This window comes from Echeneis naucrates, chromosome 7, assembly GCF_900963305.1.
Source record: "Echeneis naucrates chromosome 7, fEcheNa1.1, whole genome shotgun sequence".
NCBI lineage: Eukaryota > Metazoa > Chordata > Actinopteri > Carangiformes > Echeneidae > Echeneis > Echeneis naucrates.
This window is the reverse complement of record NC_042517.1, coordinates 9227325-9244228: the sequence shown is the minus strand read 5'-3', so window position 1 is coordinate 9244228 and position 16904 is coordinate 9227325. Positions and strand designations below refer to the sequence as shown.

At 39.8% G+C, this 16904-nt stretch overlaps 2 protein-coding genes and 1 non-coding gene across 3 annotated transcripts; 2 read left to right on the top strand and 1 right to left on the bottom strand.

The window, feature by feature from the left end:
• Nucleotides 1-110: 110 nt before the first annotated feature.
• LOC115046458 (SH3 and cysteine-rich domain-containing protein 3-like) lies at nt 111-7875 on the top strand. The gene is made up of 13 exons (XM_029506851.1): nt 111-368; nt 1101-1131; nt 1665-1743; nt 2331-2487; nt 2620-2717; nt 2901-2961; nt 3911-4008; nt 4208-4277; nt 4513-4562; nt 6251-6333; nt 6485-6536; nt 6694-6831; nt 7045-7875. The coding sequence occupies exons 2-13, from the start codon at nt 1124-1126 to the stop codon at nt 7150-7152; spliced, it is 1002 nt and encodes a 333-aa protein (XP_029362711.1). The 5' UTR covers nt 111-368; nt 1101-1123; the 3' UTR covers nt 7153-7875.
• A 2751-nt stretch (nt 7876-10626) lies between these two features.
• LOC115046867 (kelch-like protein 10) lies at nt 10627-13540 on the top strand. The gene is made up of 5 exons (XM_029507504.1): nt 10627-10757; nt 11286-11772; nt 12120-12737; nt 12873-13022; nt 13190-13540. Exons 1-5 carry the CDS (start codon nt 10627-10629, stop codon nt 13538-13540), a joined length of 1737 nt encoding a protein of 578 aa, XP_029363364.1.
• A 2960-nt stretch (nt 13541-16500) lies between these two features.
• On the bottom strand, nt 16501-16614 carry LOC115046911 (U5 spliceosomal RNA). Its single transcript, XR_003840983.1, has one exon. It is a non-coding gene; the product is annotated as a U5 spliceosomal RNA (small nuclear RNA).
• Between the last annotated feature and the right edge of the window lie 290 nt (nt 16615-16904).

The following is a 16904-nucleotide window of genomic DNA, read 5'->3' as shown; positions in this document are numbered from 1 at the left end:
TGATTTCCCCCTCGTCATCGGTGCTCAGTCCGTGGTCCCCAGCTGTTGCAAACAGTCAACTTGACATATGAGGGCTTAGCCTACAAAGCACATAAATACATATGAAGACATACAAAAAATGACAGATTAAGACACATATGCAGACAAATTGTCACACTTGGTACCTGAAATCACTTCGGCACTCACCTCGGAGAGAGAAGAAATACAGAAAAGGGTCCAGACTATGTGAATGTTAGAATCCCAGGGGCCTGAAGCCAAGAGGCTGGTTGGTCGGCTGGTTGGTTAGACTCAACTCCACTGACCACACAGTGGTTCAGTCATCGCTAGCAGGTGAAGGATTAATTCCAAGAGACGTACCAACACATCGGGTTTGTAGTTTCTTTTTTGATTTCTGTAAGTTTTGACATTAGACATCTTCCAGGAATGAAACATTGGATATTCTGTTGTTTAGAAAAGTTGGCTTGTTTATTGAAATAATTTCAGTTACATTAATGTTGAAAATACTACTTATTGGTGTTTTGGATTAGTTTTTTTATAGAAAAAGACAAGCCTTAACTGCTAATGACTTTTGCCTTACTTTTCCTGACTAACAGAAGTAACCAAATTAGCTGTGATTAGATCACATTTCAGTCCTTTAATAGCTTAGGCCAAGCGGACAAGTGTATTCAGACAGAGTGCATGCAATAAGTGTACTCTTTTTTGTGCTCCTAACACAAGAACATATCCTATATATCTGTACTCACATGTCTGTTTGTGTTAATGTGTGTGCTTCATCTTGTGTTTGTGCTAAAGTAGGTTACAAATTCTGTTGTGTAACAATAAAATTTTTTTTTAACACTATTCTCTTATAAAGGATAAAGATGACATACCAAAATCCATGCGCTATATTTGAATGCCATCTGAAGGCCATCGTACATCACAGATATACAGGAAATGCTAGTTATCTTAATTTACTGAATATAAGTCATTTATTTGTGTTTAACCATTGCTTGTTGAATTTACTAACAATGGCAGTTGATATGGGAAAACAGATTGATTAACAGAGAGATAGTGAAAAGATGAATACAAAATAAGTGATAAATATAGAAATATTTTTGTAGGTGAGGAAGCAACTAGAGGAATCATGGACCTGTGAGTATATTCCCCCTGACCTTCAATTATTCTTTACAGTATCAACATATTGTCTGCTCTCTTTTGCCTGCCTGCACGTCTTTACTATCCTCGCAAGTCTCCACTGAAATTTTAGGGAGCTAGATTTTGCAGAAGCCCAAACAGTGAAGGATAAAATAATCCAAAACCATCTCTATAAATTATTAATCTCTACATTCACATTGGGGTTAATGCAGCCAATGATCTGTTGAGAAAATGTATCATTGGAATATCCCAGGATGAATAATCAACACTCAACTATTTTAAGGTGGAATGGCAATTTGATACTTGCACAAAGCATGTCAGCCTCATCAGTTCACTCCATGACGTTGTCCTGAGAAGTTCCCATCTGTATTCCAATATCACATCTTCACCTATGGACAAAGAGGAAGTTACATTTAGAAACTAAAATGAACACTTATAATTACACAATTTTTTCACAAGAAACTAATGGTATAGCTGCATGATTGGATTTTACTCGTTGCTTTGTTTGTCCATTTCTTATTGTGTGTCAGGGAGGAGGACAAAAACTCAGTGGATTTCCATGACAATCCTCCAGCTCCTGACAATGTAGTGAGGGAGGACGGGGATACGGTGAGTGTCAGGGCTGTGTCAATCCCCCACTGCATGCAGTGCTATTCCCGAGCGGTTTAAAATAGCCACCAGCTGGGACTGGAACGCAGTACAGCATCAATTGGAAAAATATGAACTCTGACTTAAAAGTTTCTGTCTCTGCTCCCTTGTGGGTTTAATTAGCTCTGCTTGCTGTCCTACATTTGTGATGAGAAGCTTGATTCTTTCAATGATGAGAAATAGATCAAATATATAGACAGGTCAGGTCAAACATGAATGTTTGGGTTAAACACAAAAAAGCAGATATATTTGTTTAAAAAGATCTAGTATGTCCCCTTGAATGGCCATCTGTCGTAGAAGATACAATTTTAACATGTGAAATTTGACAGAATTTATACCACACCAATCTTACATTTAATTGCTGCATCTCTCCACTCAATGATACACATGTAGGGAAATTATGTTAAAAATTCAACATGTACAAGAAAACACTATCATTCATATGAACATAGTCTATTTTATGGCATTTCTTCTCTTCAGGGAAATCTTCAAATTTTATTGATGGATTACGTGTGTCCAAGAGGGTAATATGTCTTTTGTGTCCCCAGGTCTATTTCATTTATGAGGAGGAGGTGGAGGTAGAGGAGAAGGAACCAGAACCTCCTCCCGAGCCAGTTATCCGCATCAATGACAAACCCCACAAGTTCAAGGACCACTACTGCAAGAAACCCAAGTTTTGTGATGTCTGTGCTCGTATGATAGTCTGTATGTATTGGAAAATATGTTAATGTTAATATAAACATAATCATTGTCATATAATCTCTTATTTGGTTTCTATGTACAGTGTGAGTCTGACTTTATGACTGGCTTTGCTTTGTTTCTTTGCTTTTCTTTCAGTGAACAACAAGTTTGCATTGAGGTGTAAAAACTGCAAGACAAACATTCACCATTCATGTCAGTCATACGTCGAGTTCCAGCGATGCTTTGGAAAAATTGTGAGTCCCATTTTTCCTGCTGTAGGAATAGATGTCATCAGATATCTATGGTGCAGTATAGTAGGCCGCAAAACGTATAAATTTTTCTTTTACAGCAGGTTTAGAGTTGAGACAGATACAGTATTTGTCTCTAATTCTGGATGAAAACATTCAAACATGATGCTCTCTTTTTGTTCTCTGTAGCCTCCTGGCTTCAGAAGGGCCTACAGCTCCCCTCTGTACAGTAGTGACCAACCAGATCAAAGTGAGTCCACTGAGTCCTGAACAACAGTTTGTCTTGTGTTTCTAGAGATCAAACTTAATGAATTAAGTCACGACTTTGTTATTTTTTCCTGGAGAGCGTTTAAACAATTTTGACTCATTCCTTCATCTTCTACCGCTTATCCGTTTCTGGGTCACATTGGGTGAGGCCGGGGTACACCCTGGACAGGTCTCCGGTCCATCACAGGGTCAACACACAAAGACAGAGACCAACAACCACTCACACACACACTCAGACCTACAGACTATTTAGAGCCACCAATTAACCCAAACATGTACGTTTTTGGACGGAGGGAGGAAAGCGGCGTACCCGGAGGAAACCCACGCAGACAAGGGGAGAACTTACAAACTCTGCACACAAAGGCCCCATGTCAACTGCGACCTTTCCCCCTACAACCCCTATCCCGCATTATGCCCTTGACCTTCAGCTGAATATCAATAAATTAATCTTATCCTGTACTCTGAGGTTTAGATTCATTTAAAGGAGTTAGTTGTAAGTTTTGCTTTTAAATAGTCAATAGTAGCCATTATTGCAAATGCAAACAAGAGTTTATAATACACAATCTGAACACTTGGGATCAAAGAGTGGCGTTACCAAGTGAGAGCAAGCTAGCTCATTAGGCTGCTAACTTCAGTAAAGGAAAAGTGACAGAAACATAAACAAAACAAGAATGTTGCTTTCCATTGATAGAAACAACTGTAGGTGAGCATGATACTGAACTCCAAATGTTTCTCCTAAATTGGTAAGTAAACATAAAGTTGACCCTTTAGCAATAGCAAAACTTACAAATGCTCTTCAGTAGCCTCAGACACTTCTCATGTGTATTAGGCTAAATAGAAAAAGCAAAACAAATTTCTAAAAATAGTATTTGAGTGAGAATAGCATTGAATCATCTGTATAAACAATATCTATCCATTCTGTCCATGACCAGACAACCCAAACCGGAATGACCCTGTCTTTGACACTCTGCGGGTCGGTGTCATCATGGCAAACAAGGAGCGTAAAAAGGGTGAAAATGACAAGAAAAATGTGAGTATATAAAACACATTGTAATCAATCAACTGTAAAAACTGATATTCGCTAAATATTCAGTTCACTCATCCGTTTACCAACACCAGTAGAAGAAATTAATCAATCGGATACTAGATGTACAAGCATCTAAAGCATTTTGAAGGTTTTCAAATATATTTGCGTCCGGTGAAGATTTGAACAATGTTTTGTCGTTCAGATTATGATGAGGATGGAAGAAGAGGAAGAGGAAAACCAGCAGCCCAAAGAGAATGAGGAGGCAGGAGAAGGTACTTAGAAACAAACAAATGCATGGTTAGATGTTCTCTGTGGTATATATCAGTTATGGTTCCATAATCCTCCATTCTGCCTGGAATGAAATAAAAACCTCATTCTAGAAAATAAAACTTGGGATCCAAAATTAATAACGTAACTCTAAATGAGTTTTTAAGTTGCTGACTTTAAATCCTTTACTGTAAAAATTAAGGCCTTAGCAAGTGACTCTACTTCTTGGTGTCAATACAGGGAAGCCTGATGATAAAAAGGAGAAAGGAGGAGACAAAGCAGATGACAAGGTGAGAAAGACTACGACTATGTTTCACTCTTAAGTATATATGTGGTGGGGGAGTGCTAAAAATATGATTCATATAAGAATCGTGATTCTCATTTACTATGATTCAGAATCGATTTAAAATGTCCCAAAATCGATTAAAACAAACAAATCCGCAGGCTGTCTGCCTCCATTTTGTATGTGGGACATCCTAACATCACCATGGAGCCGGCTCTGGAACATAAACATGCGCAGTAAGCACCAAAACAAGGAGGAAACTACAATAATGGAGGAAGGAGGGATTCAACCAGCCCCGTACTCATTGAAGGCAAAGATTTGAACCCATTTTGGTTTTTACCAAGAGCCGTATAAAATCCATTTTATTTTTTCCCAATTTCCTTTTTAATGTTTCCCGTATTAATTTTTTTTCCCAAATTTTAATTTTCAAGAATTCTGTTTTTAGCATTTTAGGCAAATTTAACCCTGAGAGTGTTTTAACTGAAAACTTTAATGCTTCCACACATTTAAGCAAAAACATAAAAAAAAAAAAAAAAACAAAGCAATGAAACATGAATTCCACAACTGGAAATATCAAATCCAACAATAAACATTAAAATTTCTTCTGTTCCCATGCTCTTTGGTTTTCCACAGATGACCAACATCTCCATTGAAGTACATGATAGTCAACCTCTTTGTGTTAAGATCAGTGAGTGACAAAGACTTTTTGGTCTAGTCTCCAGAGGGGCCCGCTCTCTTGTCTGGTCTAGTCTCTGGGGAGGTTTGGTCTCTGGTCTAGTCTGATCTGATCTAGTCTCTAGTCTCCGTGGGGTCCGGTCTGATCTGGTCCAGTCTAGGACCTGGGGGGGGTCGCCCAGTCCATTACTCGTAATCAATTAACCTAGCCATGTTCGAGGGGAGGGTTCTGGGTCCCTGCAGGAGTCCGCTCTCTGGTCTGGTCTGGTCCGGTGCCATCACCGTTACCATTACTTGTCACTAGTTAACCAATTAACTTAGACATGTTCAGGTGCCCACAAAGGGAATCGAACTGCACCCTTCTTATTGCTGGGAGGCAGCACTACGCCACCATGCTGCTCAGGTCACCGCATACATGAAGTCACCAATTAACCTAGACATGCCACATTTCACCACATTTATTTATCTATTCGTTCATTCATTTCGTGTTTATAATGAATTCCGTTTCTTCATAATCGCAGACTTTATAGGACCTTATTTACCAAATGCCCGGGAAGACCGAGCTTGAAGGTTTGCAAAATGAGGAGCCCATGTTTAATTGCGCTACTTCTTTTTATAAAGAGATACTTTTGCTTTTGTTACTTAAGCAATAATTTATATTGCTTTTATGCAACAATTCTATTTAAGCATGGATAAATGTTTACAATTTAATAAATGTCTCCATTTTAATGTCGCCATTTCTCATTTTGGCTTACAAAGCAGACTGGAGTAGATCTTGAGGATCTTTTGCACACCTATAGATTAAAGCAGAAATCATTATGAATCAAATTGATTTTGAATTGAATTGTAACCCCAAAAATCGTAATCAAATTGAATCATGAGATGGTATAAGATTCCCACCCCTAGTATGTCGCTCCACTAATGATCTATTTTGAATGAATGATGGATACAGTGCTCCTGTATTTCATAAATCAATATTACTTTTCATATGCAGCAGCAACTGTGGTGTTTCATCAACAGACTAAAGGCACATTCTCCCAGTCCCACTATTACCTGGCTCTCTACCGCTTCAAGGCCATTGAGAAGGACGACCTCGACTTCCAGTACGTTTGACAGACACAAACAATGCCCAACATTCAGTCATTACGTTCAGTATGTAGCATGGCTTTTTCATTTATTCAAGTAAATCCATAAAATTTTGCTTGCGTAATGTTGAATTAATGGATTATTTAACAAAAAGTGTGTGTGAATTAGCCCTGGTGATCGGATCATAGTGCTGGATGACTCCAATGAAGAGTGGTGGAGGGTGAGTTTAACTTCTTGATTATCAAAGTTGCTCTTTTAGCCCCTGATCATTAACAATGCTGTTTTGGTCGTTGGTAATCCACCCTGAGTTCTGTTCCTCTGCATTGTTGTTGAAAATGAGTCTGCTGGTGGGTTAAGTCAGCTCGTTCTATTTTCAGGGAAAGATGGGCGATAAGACAGGCTACTTCCCCACCAACTACCTCATAAAAGTGCGTGCATCGGAGAGAGTTTACAAGGTGACCCGTTCCTTTGTAGGGAATAGAGAGATGGGACAGATCACACTGAAAAAGGATCAGGTAACTGCTCTAATGATTGTAGGTATATGTATAACTGAACAGCATAACCATGCTAACATTGTGTTTAGTATAGTGTTCATCTTGTGAATGATTTCCCAGACAAAACTGTCAGCAATAAAGTAGCCTTGGTATCACCACCTAAAACTGACGATTCAATCAATGTGTAGAAAACTGAGAGTTTATACTGATGACATTGTGATCACTGTCTTTTAGATTGTGGTGAAGAAAGGAGAAGAAAAAGGCGGCTACTTAAAGGTCAGCACTGGACGTAAGCTGGGCTACTTCCCTGCTGATCTGCTGCAGGAGATCACTGTGACATAAAAGACATGGCATGCAACTTAAGAGCCTGTGTCACACTTTAAAGTTCACCATAAACTGGTGGTGCCACTGTTTAGCAAATTCTTCTAATGTTTCACCAATGTTCTATATTTATTACCTAAAAAAGCACATACACAGTTTGTTTGTACTGTGTCTGTCACTGCAGCAATTCAGTGCCATCTATTTGTGCCTTTGAAACAAACAATTGGAAATAATTTGACAGTTTGAAAAGCTGTTTCATTAATAAGTTAGAAGAGACAGCTAAGACCATTTATTTGGCCTAATTGTGAATAGACACTCATGCTTAAAGTTACAACCTGCTGACTATAGAGTATAGGTAGAGAAAACCTGGAGAGAGCAGCAGGACAGTGCTTCTATGAATCAAAGACTTGAAATGGTATCAATTTAACTGAACTGAATTGTAAGTATTTTTGGTATAATTGTCTAACAAAATATGTAATGGCTTGTTGCCATTTAGACTTCTCTTAGTCTTTTAAGGTTACCGAAAGCTCAAAAGCCACTTGGTCATGTGCATAGCTTTATATTAACCTGTAGAGGAAGACAAAAACAATTTTCAATATTGGATTTGAATGTGATTTCTCATTTGATTTTAACAAAGTAAAGAAAATCTGTGTTGAAGGTGTAGAAGGTAGTATTGAATGGTTTCAACACTTACTGCTGGTAGTGTATTGATGTATTGACATTTCAAATAATAAACCTGAAGTGCTCTTGAACTGCTCGTGCATTGCATTTACCCCCCCCCCCCCCCAAAAAAAAAAAAAAAAAAAAACAACAAAAAAAAACAACAACAACAACAAAAACACTGTAGAGAAACCACCTCTCTTATTATATTATAATTGTCTGTGCTCCCACGTTATGGTGGGTGTGCATACTGCTGGTGGTTGTATGTGCCAAATCTTCACAGCTGTCCTACAATTGTTGCACATCACAGATGGTCCCATCATAATCACAGGTACTAATAATCTCTGGATAGCACTATTTTTTTCCTCAGTCTAATAAATCTGCAGTGTTTATGCGCACCAACGTCTGAGGTGTTGACCAGCAAAATAACTGTGATCTGCACTTTACCTGATAATGGGGTTGTACACGTGGATGTTTCTCTCCCTCGCAAACAACACTGAAGACATCAGGAAGTATTTAGAGGGTTTTATAGAGTTAGTGCGTTAGTCTTTCCTACGTTTCCCTTCTTTGTTTACAGATCCAGCTTCTTCGTCTGGCTAAGTTCTGCAGATAATGTTTCTCTCTCTGCAGGACATTGGCTCTTCTGGTCCTGTAGCCTACCTCTCCATACACACAGGTAGTTTATAGTGTTTCACATCTCCAACACTCTGTGGGATCATGAAGGCATCACGCTTTGATGCTGATCTTCAGTATAAAAAACTACGAAGAAACTACAAAGACTTAAAAGTACAATACAATTGATGTACTAATAATTCCGGAGAGGCGCATATTTACATTGTATAAAAAAAAAACAACTTAAAGTTTTACAGCAGTCAGCTTGCAGAAAGGAGTGTTAATTTATTCACAACTCAAGTGTCATGCATTCTATTATAGCACCATCTTGTGGTGATAAACACATAATACAATCTTTGGCTTCAAGTGTTCATTGAATGTCTCTCTCTCTCAGTAAATAAGTGAGATGTAATCCCTTTTTTTCCCTTAATTTTGAATTCACTGAGACGAAGTTATAAGAGAGAAAGCATAGACACGTTTTAAATGTCAGAAGCAAAGGTCTAATATAAAATCTGAGCGTTGACAAATAACATTTTCAGTCCTGCCCCAGCAAAGGTAATGAGATTGCAGGCTAGTCATTTATATACATGAAGATAAAAATAATTAAACAATGATGAAATATTTTTCTCTTAAAACGCTACACATATACACTTCATGACAAATTCAAAGATGTCATCTATATATATTTAAACTGTTACACTGAGAAGAGCTTGTTTTAGTTTACCTTTAAATACAAAATTTAGAATCCAACCTCAGCTAGTTCAACTTGGGAGAACCATCTGAATAAATTAAATAAATAAATAAACAAAAAGATTTTCTCTTAATTTTCTCAGTCTGGACCACCTTTTTTCACTCTGCACTTCACCTAATCATGTCTCCTATATTCCGAATTGAGTTTTAACAATATGAACAGTACATTTGAGTAATTATTGGTGGATATATGAGGTGGTGAATGTGCATTACTCATCACATCAGCTCCTGTCATGCATTGCAGAAGTAGTGTGGGTGGAAAAAAGCCAAGACTGCAGAAACCTGGATGAGACAAGTGACAAAGCCCAAGAATCCAACTGCACAACTGCAGTATTATTATGTGATATTGCAGAGGACAGAAAATGCCCTTTTTGAGATTAAGTTTTGGAGGCAGTGAAATTCAATTTTGTTTCACCAGCTGTGTCCAATAATGAAGTTACTTCATTTTGAATTCTTTAGATTTTTTTTCCTTTATCTAACCATGCTCCAAGTTAACAGTTATATCAGAGACCTCTAACGCTGTGTTTTAATTGCTCATATATGCTATTAACATTTATATTGATTCACCTTGTAGATGCTTTAATCCAAAGCAGTTTATACGTGAGGAATATCAGCCAAGCTTTATTGCAGTAGGAGGCCTTGGTGTAAGTAGTAAATATTACATCATTGCAAAAAGTTTTCAAGGGATCCTTGAAGAAAAGGACTTCTGCTATGATCCCACTCAGCAATTTGTTCCAGTCTGGACTGTGATGGTTTGCGATGACTACACCATGAAACATTCTTTGGAGGAGTGTAGAGGCAAAGAAGGAGCATAAGTTTAAATGCAAGTCAAGTCAAATGGTATGGAGTAAGAATTCACTCTGAGGTCAAGCATTAGTAACTTGAAACTGATGCAGGAGGATGTGAGCATTCAGTGCAGTTTAATGTGTTGAGGCTGCTGTATTCTAGATTAGCTGCAAGGGTTTAAAGAAGGCTTGAAAGAAGACCCCAGCAGTAATCAAGGCGACAGACAACAAAGATAAAGGCCTGGACCAAAAGCTGTGTGATGAGTTAGGCCTTATTTTTCTGATGCTGTAATGTACCAGGTGGCACAAGAGAAAGATGCAGCATGATCAAAGAAGAATAATTAGTTTTTCTACATGGCACAAAGTTTGAGAAGACGATTGTGATATTGATATTATGCCAACCAATGGCCAGGATGAATAAGTACAGCATTAGTGGCACAGAACAGTAATCGCACAGCTGGGAAGCTTGATGGGACATGAGGAATGACACTAGACAAGATGAATCATTAAATTTTAAAATAAAACAGGAAGTGACACAAAAAGACTTTTAGATTTTCAGAATGTTGTCCTTTTGTGCTGAAGAATTTGTGATGTCACAATGGTCCACTCTAAAATCCGGCCCTGGAAAAGTGCACACTGTTCTCACAACATCACACACACACACTTGGTGAGAGTCTGAAAAGTGAAGATGAGTGAGAGCAGCTGGGTGCAAAATGAGCTACGCCGGGAGCAACAGCTTTGTGACGCAGTGATCAGAGTGGATGGTGTTGAATTTTACACACACAAGCTCATCCTGAGTAACTGCAGCCCATATTTCAGGTGAGCTGGTTAGTTTTAACAGGGAGAAGTTAGTTTGTACTTTCAAATAAGCAAAGAACATCAGTCTGCCTCATCAGAAAACCATTTATGAGTTAAAAAACAACCCACTATTAATAAGCGAAATTAATTCATGGAGGAACAAGTTTTATCACCTAAGAAATAAAAGCCACAAAAAATATGAAATAGTGAACACTTTAGGTTTCATATTTTAAACTCAAACCAAATTTTTTTTCCTTCAGTTTTTACTTAAGGTGCTGCTAATGCGTGATTGTTAAATTTGGCCATTTTCCAACAAACAGTATCTTAACATTACTTCTGGGCGCTTAAGTAGATTTTAATTCAGCCGGGTTTTTCAGAGACTGAAGCTTTGATCAACTTGCACTTGTTTTGTGCTTGGTTTGGTAAGATTTGTGAAACTACTCTGAGGCAGCAGGATCTTTATGTTTGTTATTTGTGAAGTGTGAATATGACGGGGACATGTGGAGCACTTTATTTTCACCCTCTTGTTTTGTGTCCTCTCTGGCCCAGAGCTCTCTTCACCCACTGGTCCACCCCAGACAGTCGGGTCTTCGACATTCCCAATGTGTCACTTGACATGATGAGGCTCATCATTGAGTTCGCCTACACCGGCTCTGTTCCTGTGACACAAGAGAACATACAAGAGGTTTTTGTAGCGGCCGATCGGTTTGCTATAGCCGGGATCCTAAAAGCCTGCAGTCAGATTCTGGAGGAGCAGCTCGACGTACAGAATTGCATCAGCATCTGGTGGTTCACAGACCTCTATTACCACCCCGAACTGAAACACAAGGCCTTCCTCTTCATTCTCAAGCACTTCGAGGAGGTTGCTGCCACCTCAGGGGAATTCCTGCTCCTGTCTGCGCAGGAACTTGCTAAGATCATTGAAAATGACCAGCTCAATGTGAAGAAAGAGCAGTCAGTGTTTGAGGCCGTCCTCCACTGGATCAGCAGCGCACCTGAGAAACGCAGAGAATACTCGTCTCTGCTTTTGTCCAAGGTAAATGAGGGGAGAACAACTGCTGAGCCGCTGCTACAGTCACCTGAGCATGTCTTACATCATAAATACAAAACTTCCTTAACAATTCAGTATCAAGTCTCACAAAGCCAACAAGTTCAGATGTAAAGCTGTCAAGACAAAATAATAAAAGTTTACCAGGGGGAAGAAAGATGCTGATCAGCAAGAGTTCTGTACAATCCTTTCCATCATCCGACTACTAGCTTGACAAACCTCACGATCTGGGAGTTTCTGAGCAATTGCTAAAAAAAATTATGATAGTAAAACTATTGTAGAGTATCTGTGTAAAGTTAGTCATGCTGTGTTTCTGTCTTTATATCTCTGTGCAGGTCAGGCTATCTTTGATAAGTCCAGAATACATCATGGAGAATGTGAATGACAATGAAGTGGTCAAGGCGAGTGAAGAGTGCCGACGAATTCTCCTCAAGACCATCGATGTCATGCTTGACGTTAGAGCCAAGAGTTTCTCCAACTCTATTGTTTATGACCATTTGGTCTGTCCGCGCCTGCCACCACAAATCCTTTTGGCCATAGGAGGCTGGACTGGAGGTCATCCCTCCTGTCACTTTGAGACATATAATGTCCGAGCAGAGCGTTGGGTCAGCATAATCAATGAGGCAAAGACTCCAGTGGCCTACCATGGCACAGCGTTTATCAACACATCAGTTTACTGTGTTGGCGGCTTTGATGGAGTGTTTCAGTTCAACACTGTACACAGATTTGATATGGAGACACACACCTGGCATGAGGTAGCACCGATGCATTTCAGGCGCTGCTATGTCAGTGTCACTGTGATGGATGGATATATATATGCCATGGGAGGTTTTGATGGACACATTCGACTCAAAACTGCAGAGCGCTATGAACCAAGAACCAACCAGTGGACCTTAATTGCGTCCATGAATGAGCAGAGGAGTGATGCCAGTTGCACAACTCTTCATGGAAAGGTGAGTAAAGCTAAAGGACAAAGATCAATCTGAGAGCACAGATATTACGGCTACTTTAAGAGCAAAAAAGTATTTTTTTAAGTCAAGAAAAGTATTTTGGAAATCTACTAACTTTTACCTCTTAAATCCCTCCAGATCTACATTTGTGGTGGCTTCAATGGGAACGATTGTCTGTCAACAGCTGAATGTTACAACCCAAAGACCAACCAGTGGACACTGATCGCCTCCATGGACTCCAGGCGCAGTGGAGTCGGGGTCACGACCTATGCAGGCCGCGTCTTTGCAGTAAGCACGTCTTATAACAGAAAATATGTAATTTAATGATGTAATACAGTTTCAGCTGAAAATATCAGTAGCTCACTAGCTGCACTACAAAGAAGTCAGTCTCATCGTCCTGAAATTTTAAATTGTCAAATTTCAAATATACATTAGCATTTGATTTCCTTGTGTAGGTTGGTGGTTTTAATGGAACCAGCCGTCTGCACACAGCTGAGGCCTACAATCCCGATGCTGACACCTGGCAGGAGGTGTCACCAATGCTGAACTCCCGCAGCCACTTTGGTATTGCAGTGATTGATGATCGTGTCTTTGTGGTCGGGGGTTTCAACGGCTTAAGCACCATTCCCAACGTTGAGTGCTTTGATATCAAAACTGGCGTTTGGTCTGAAACTGTCGACATGGAGGTCTCCTGCAGTGCCCTGAGCTGCTGCGTGGTCAATGGTTTAAACAACATGGCTGAATATGCTGCTGATAGTTTCTCCCAGGAAATCTCTGATGAGGATGAAGAAGGGATGAAGATATGACCCTGACTTGTTTTATTGTATCAATAAATGTCTCTATACATTTGACTACAGAGTTTCCATGTAGAAAATAGTATGGTCACTTTTTAACTCTCTAATCCTAACCCTGTACTGTTTTCTGGTTGGTATGTTTCCAGGACTTGATTGTGGAAACTGTAGACAATGCTGCTGATATTGCCAGTCATGCTCTAGAGAAACGTTTTCTGGGGTCGAGAGACGTATCTCTGCTGCCACCATCCAGATAATTAAATTTCAGAGGTTACAAGGTGATCTTGAATGCCATTATGAACATTTTAAATGTTAGAGGGGAGGAGGAGTTAAAATTCTTGAAGCTCTTGCCAAGCTACCATTTAACCCTTGTGATGTTTTTTACATTCTTGATACTCCACTTTTCCTCTGGGTTAAAAAATGGACAGCCACAACGAAATTTCTAAATTAAAAAGGACTGAATTTTAAAGAATTTTAAAGCCCAAATGTTTTTTTTTTCCTCAAGAAACAACCTCAAGGATTAAAAACCTTCAAAGCCAACAATAAACTGGTGTGACAGGGGAAAAAATAAATGAAAAAATCCAGTACATGCTCCAAAAATGTTATACTTAAAAAATGTCCAAAAAATGCCTTTTCATTTACAATGCTGTGTTATCGTGCCATGTACAGCGAAAATTACCGACCTTAAACTACGTGGTTGTAGAGCAATGAACTTCCGGTTCCGGTTCGTCACTGTAGTAGGAAGTTATCCTCGGCATCATGACGTTTTGTGCCAACGTTAAACGAAAGTAATCAGTGGAGAGGCAGATTTACACGTGTCCCTCACAACCTGTGTTTTAGTTCAGATGTCACGATATTATTTTGAATTAATGATAACATTATACAGGGTGTCCATGTGTCGCTGAGTGGGGAGAACCTCTCGGCTGCCCGCACCGGCTACATGGGGGCGGCTAGCTACACTAGCTAAGATGCTAACTCACTAATTCTCACCTTCATTTCTGCCATCATCCTGCATCTATGACAAGAAGTGCTATCATAAAAGGAGGCAGAGGAGGAACTAGACATGTAGCACCCAGGACAGGACAGGACAGGAGAAGGGGGAAGAGCCTGGAGACAGAGAGCTATAGAGGACATGGCTAATCGTTTAGTTAGATCAGCGGAGCAACAGAATCGTCTGAACAGTTGAGGAAAAGAGAAAACAGCTGGATTAGCTAAGTATAAGTTTGAGAACTGTTTACAGTCTATTAATCAACACGAGGTAACACAGCACAATCACCAGTGACCTCCACGGCCTGGACCCTCAGACCCTCAGACCCCCCGCAGTTTCAGACTGTGCTCATTGTGTCCGTATAGTAAATGTTTTGTGACTGACTCCTGCTGGATAGGAAGCAAAACGCAGAAATTCAAACTCCAGTTTTCTGCCTCTTCCCCGATCACATAAAGTGGAGCTGTGTGGACATTAACCAGCTGTTTTAGCACAATATCTCATGTTCCACAAGGATCAACATAAATAGTTCCCCATTGCTGGGCCTATTTTGAGTTTGTAAACCTTTCATTATCTAATCTCTCCAAAAACGAGCTGTTTGTCTGTCATATTGGGAAGTAAAGCACACTGCAGTGTAAAGGTGAGGCAGCATGTCTGTGTGTGAATGATGCACGTAAGTGAATTTCCCTCAGGATAAATAAAGTGTAGCTATCATATTTATAAAACCAAAATAATATAATACTGCACCGGCGTATGAACTGTGATGTCAATGGAAAATACAGATGGTGGTTGCTGAGATACCAGTTTTCTGCCCTGTGACTTGAGCAGCACTGTGGCTCTAAATTGTCTGTAGTGTCAGTGATGGACTGGGCTACAGCACAGAAAAGTTAGAGACTAGAGAGATGGATCCCCTCCAGAGACCAGGCCCCTCCAGACACTAGAGACTAGACCAGAGATTAGACCCCTCCACAGAGACCAGACCCTTCCAGAGACTAAGAGAGTAGACCAGACTTCCCCTAGAGACTGGATCCCTCCACAGAGCGGACTCCCCCAGAGACAGCAGTGGTCACGTTACTGCTGTAACCATGTGGATAATGAACGAAAGACCCAAAGACCCGTAATTATGAGTCGTGAACGAATCAGTCGCGCCTACACTGAGAATATTCAGCAGAAAGACCCTTCGTGAATCCGAGCCTGTGGCGCGCATGCGCGGAGAAAAAAGAGTGAATCACCCACTGAGATGACTTGTTAGTCCCGAGTCATACAAAACATTAGTTCAAAATGAACGAATCGGTCACGAACTACACTTCCCAGTGCGGCTAAATTCGGCTAGCAACAACACGGCGAGGAGCACGCGCGTTTCTGAGAGTTTCTGACGGAGCCGAGAAAATGGAAAAATGGCCGACAGAAAGAGAAGCTCATTCTTTTTCTGAGAAATGTTCTTTCTGTACAAAAGTGTACACTTCCATCTCTGTCAGGGCCAAACGATGCTGGTCACCAAAGGTATTAGTTAGTTTGACAAAGTAAAAGTTCAAATGTGCACTTTTTTTTTTTGTATTTCATTCATATTTGTATTATTTACTATATTGATGATGAATGCATTGATTTAATTTTCTGTCAGAATCCTTTGAATGTTTAATAAATAATGCCGCTCAGTAATTGTTAAAAAAAAAAGCTCAAATGTGTTTTTTTATTCAGATTTATGTGAATTATTTGTTTGTCTTTTATATTTTGAACATTATAACATAATTATTACATAGCCAGTGTTGGATTTTTCAGGTGTTTCTCTTAAGAGTACTAAACTTCTGATTGAGGGAAAAGAAATCGCCGATAAGAAAAGCTCAGAAGTCGGTATCGAATCAGTGCTAAACCTGAGTCACCGGCTGAGTCTGAGGAGCAGCCAGCTGTTCACTGAGCTCCAGCAGGGACTGACTGAACGGATCACGCCGACATGTCGGCCACTGTTCGGTTTTTGTTCACAGAAAAACGAAGCCCCGCTTTCGCAGGGCATCAAAAAATTGGGTGAAACTCTTGTTGTTCCTCTCCACGGAAATCTTTAGTAAAAGGCGAAAGATTTATACGATCTGAAGAGAAACAAGAGTGTACTGTCCTGCAGCCGGCAGCGCGGAGCGAGCGGTTCTCCCCCGAAGGATCTTCACTTAGAGTTCAACGCGAAAAACAACCAAAAAAAATCTATAAGTCAGATTATTATAGCATTCAAATATATATTAGGGGTACACATTAACGCTGTGTCAAAGAACGGGTGTGTGATAAATAAAAAAAAACTAACTGTTCAATTTGCAACAGTCGTAAGCGCGCTATGCATGATGGGATATTGTTGCCTGTCGTCACGCCTCTTTTCAGAAGTATGACTGAAACGATAGAAATAAAAAG

Excerpts from the sequence above, each read along its gene's own strand:
- LOC115046867 (XM_029507504.1), top strand. The coding sequence starts at position 10,627 with ATGAGTGAGAGCAGCTGGGTGCAAAATGAGCTACGCCGGGAGCAACAG. Across the intron at positions 12,738-12,872 it reads GCACAACTCTTCATGGAAAG|ATCTACATTTGTGGTGGCTT; the intron begins GTGAGTAAAGCT and ends AAATCCCTCCAG. Across the intron at positions 13,023-13,189 it reads ATGCAGGCCGCGTCTTTGCA|GTTGGTGGTTTTAATGGAAC; the intron begins GTAAGCACGTCT and ends TTCCTTGTGTAG.
- LOC115046458 (XM_029506851.1), top strand. Across the intron at positions 6,334-6,484 it reads AAGGACGACCTCGACTTCCA|CCCTGGTGATCGGATCATAG; the intron begins GTACGTTTGACA and ends TGTGTGAATTAG. Across the intron at positions 6,832-7,044 it reads TCACACTGAAAAAGGATCAG|ATTGTGGTGAAGAAAGGAGA; the intron begins GTAACTGCTCTA and ends ACTGTCTTTTAG.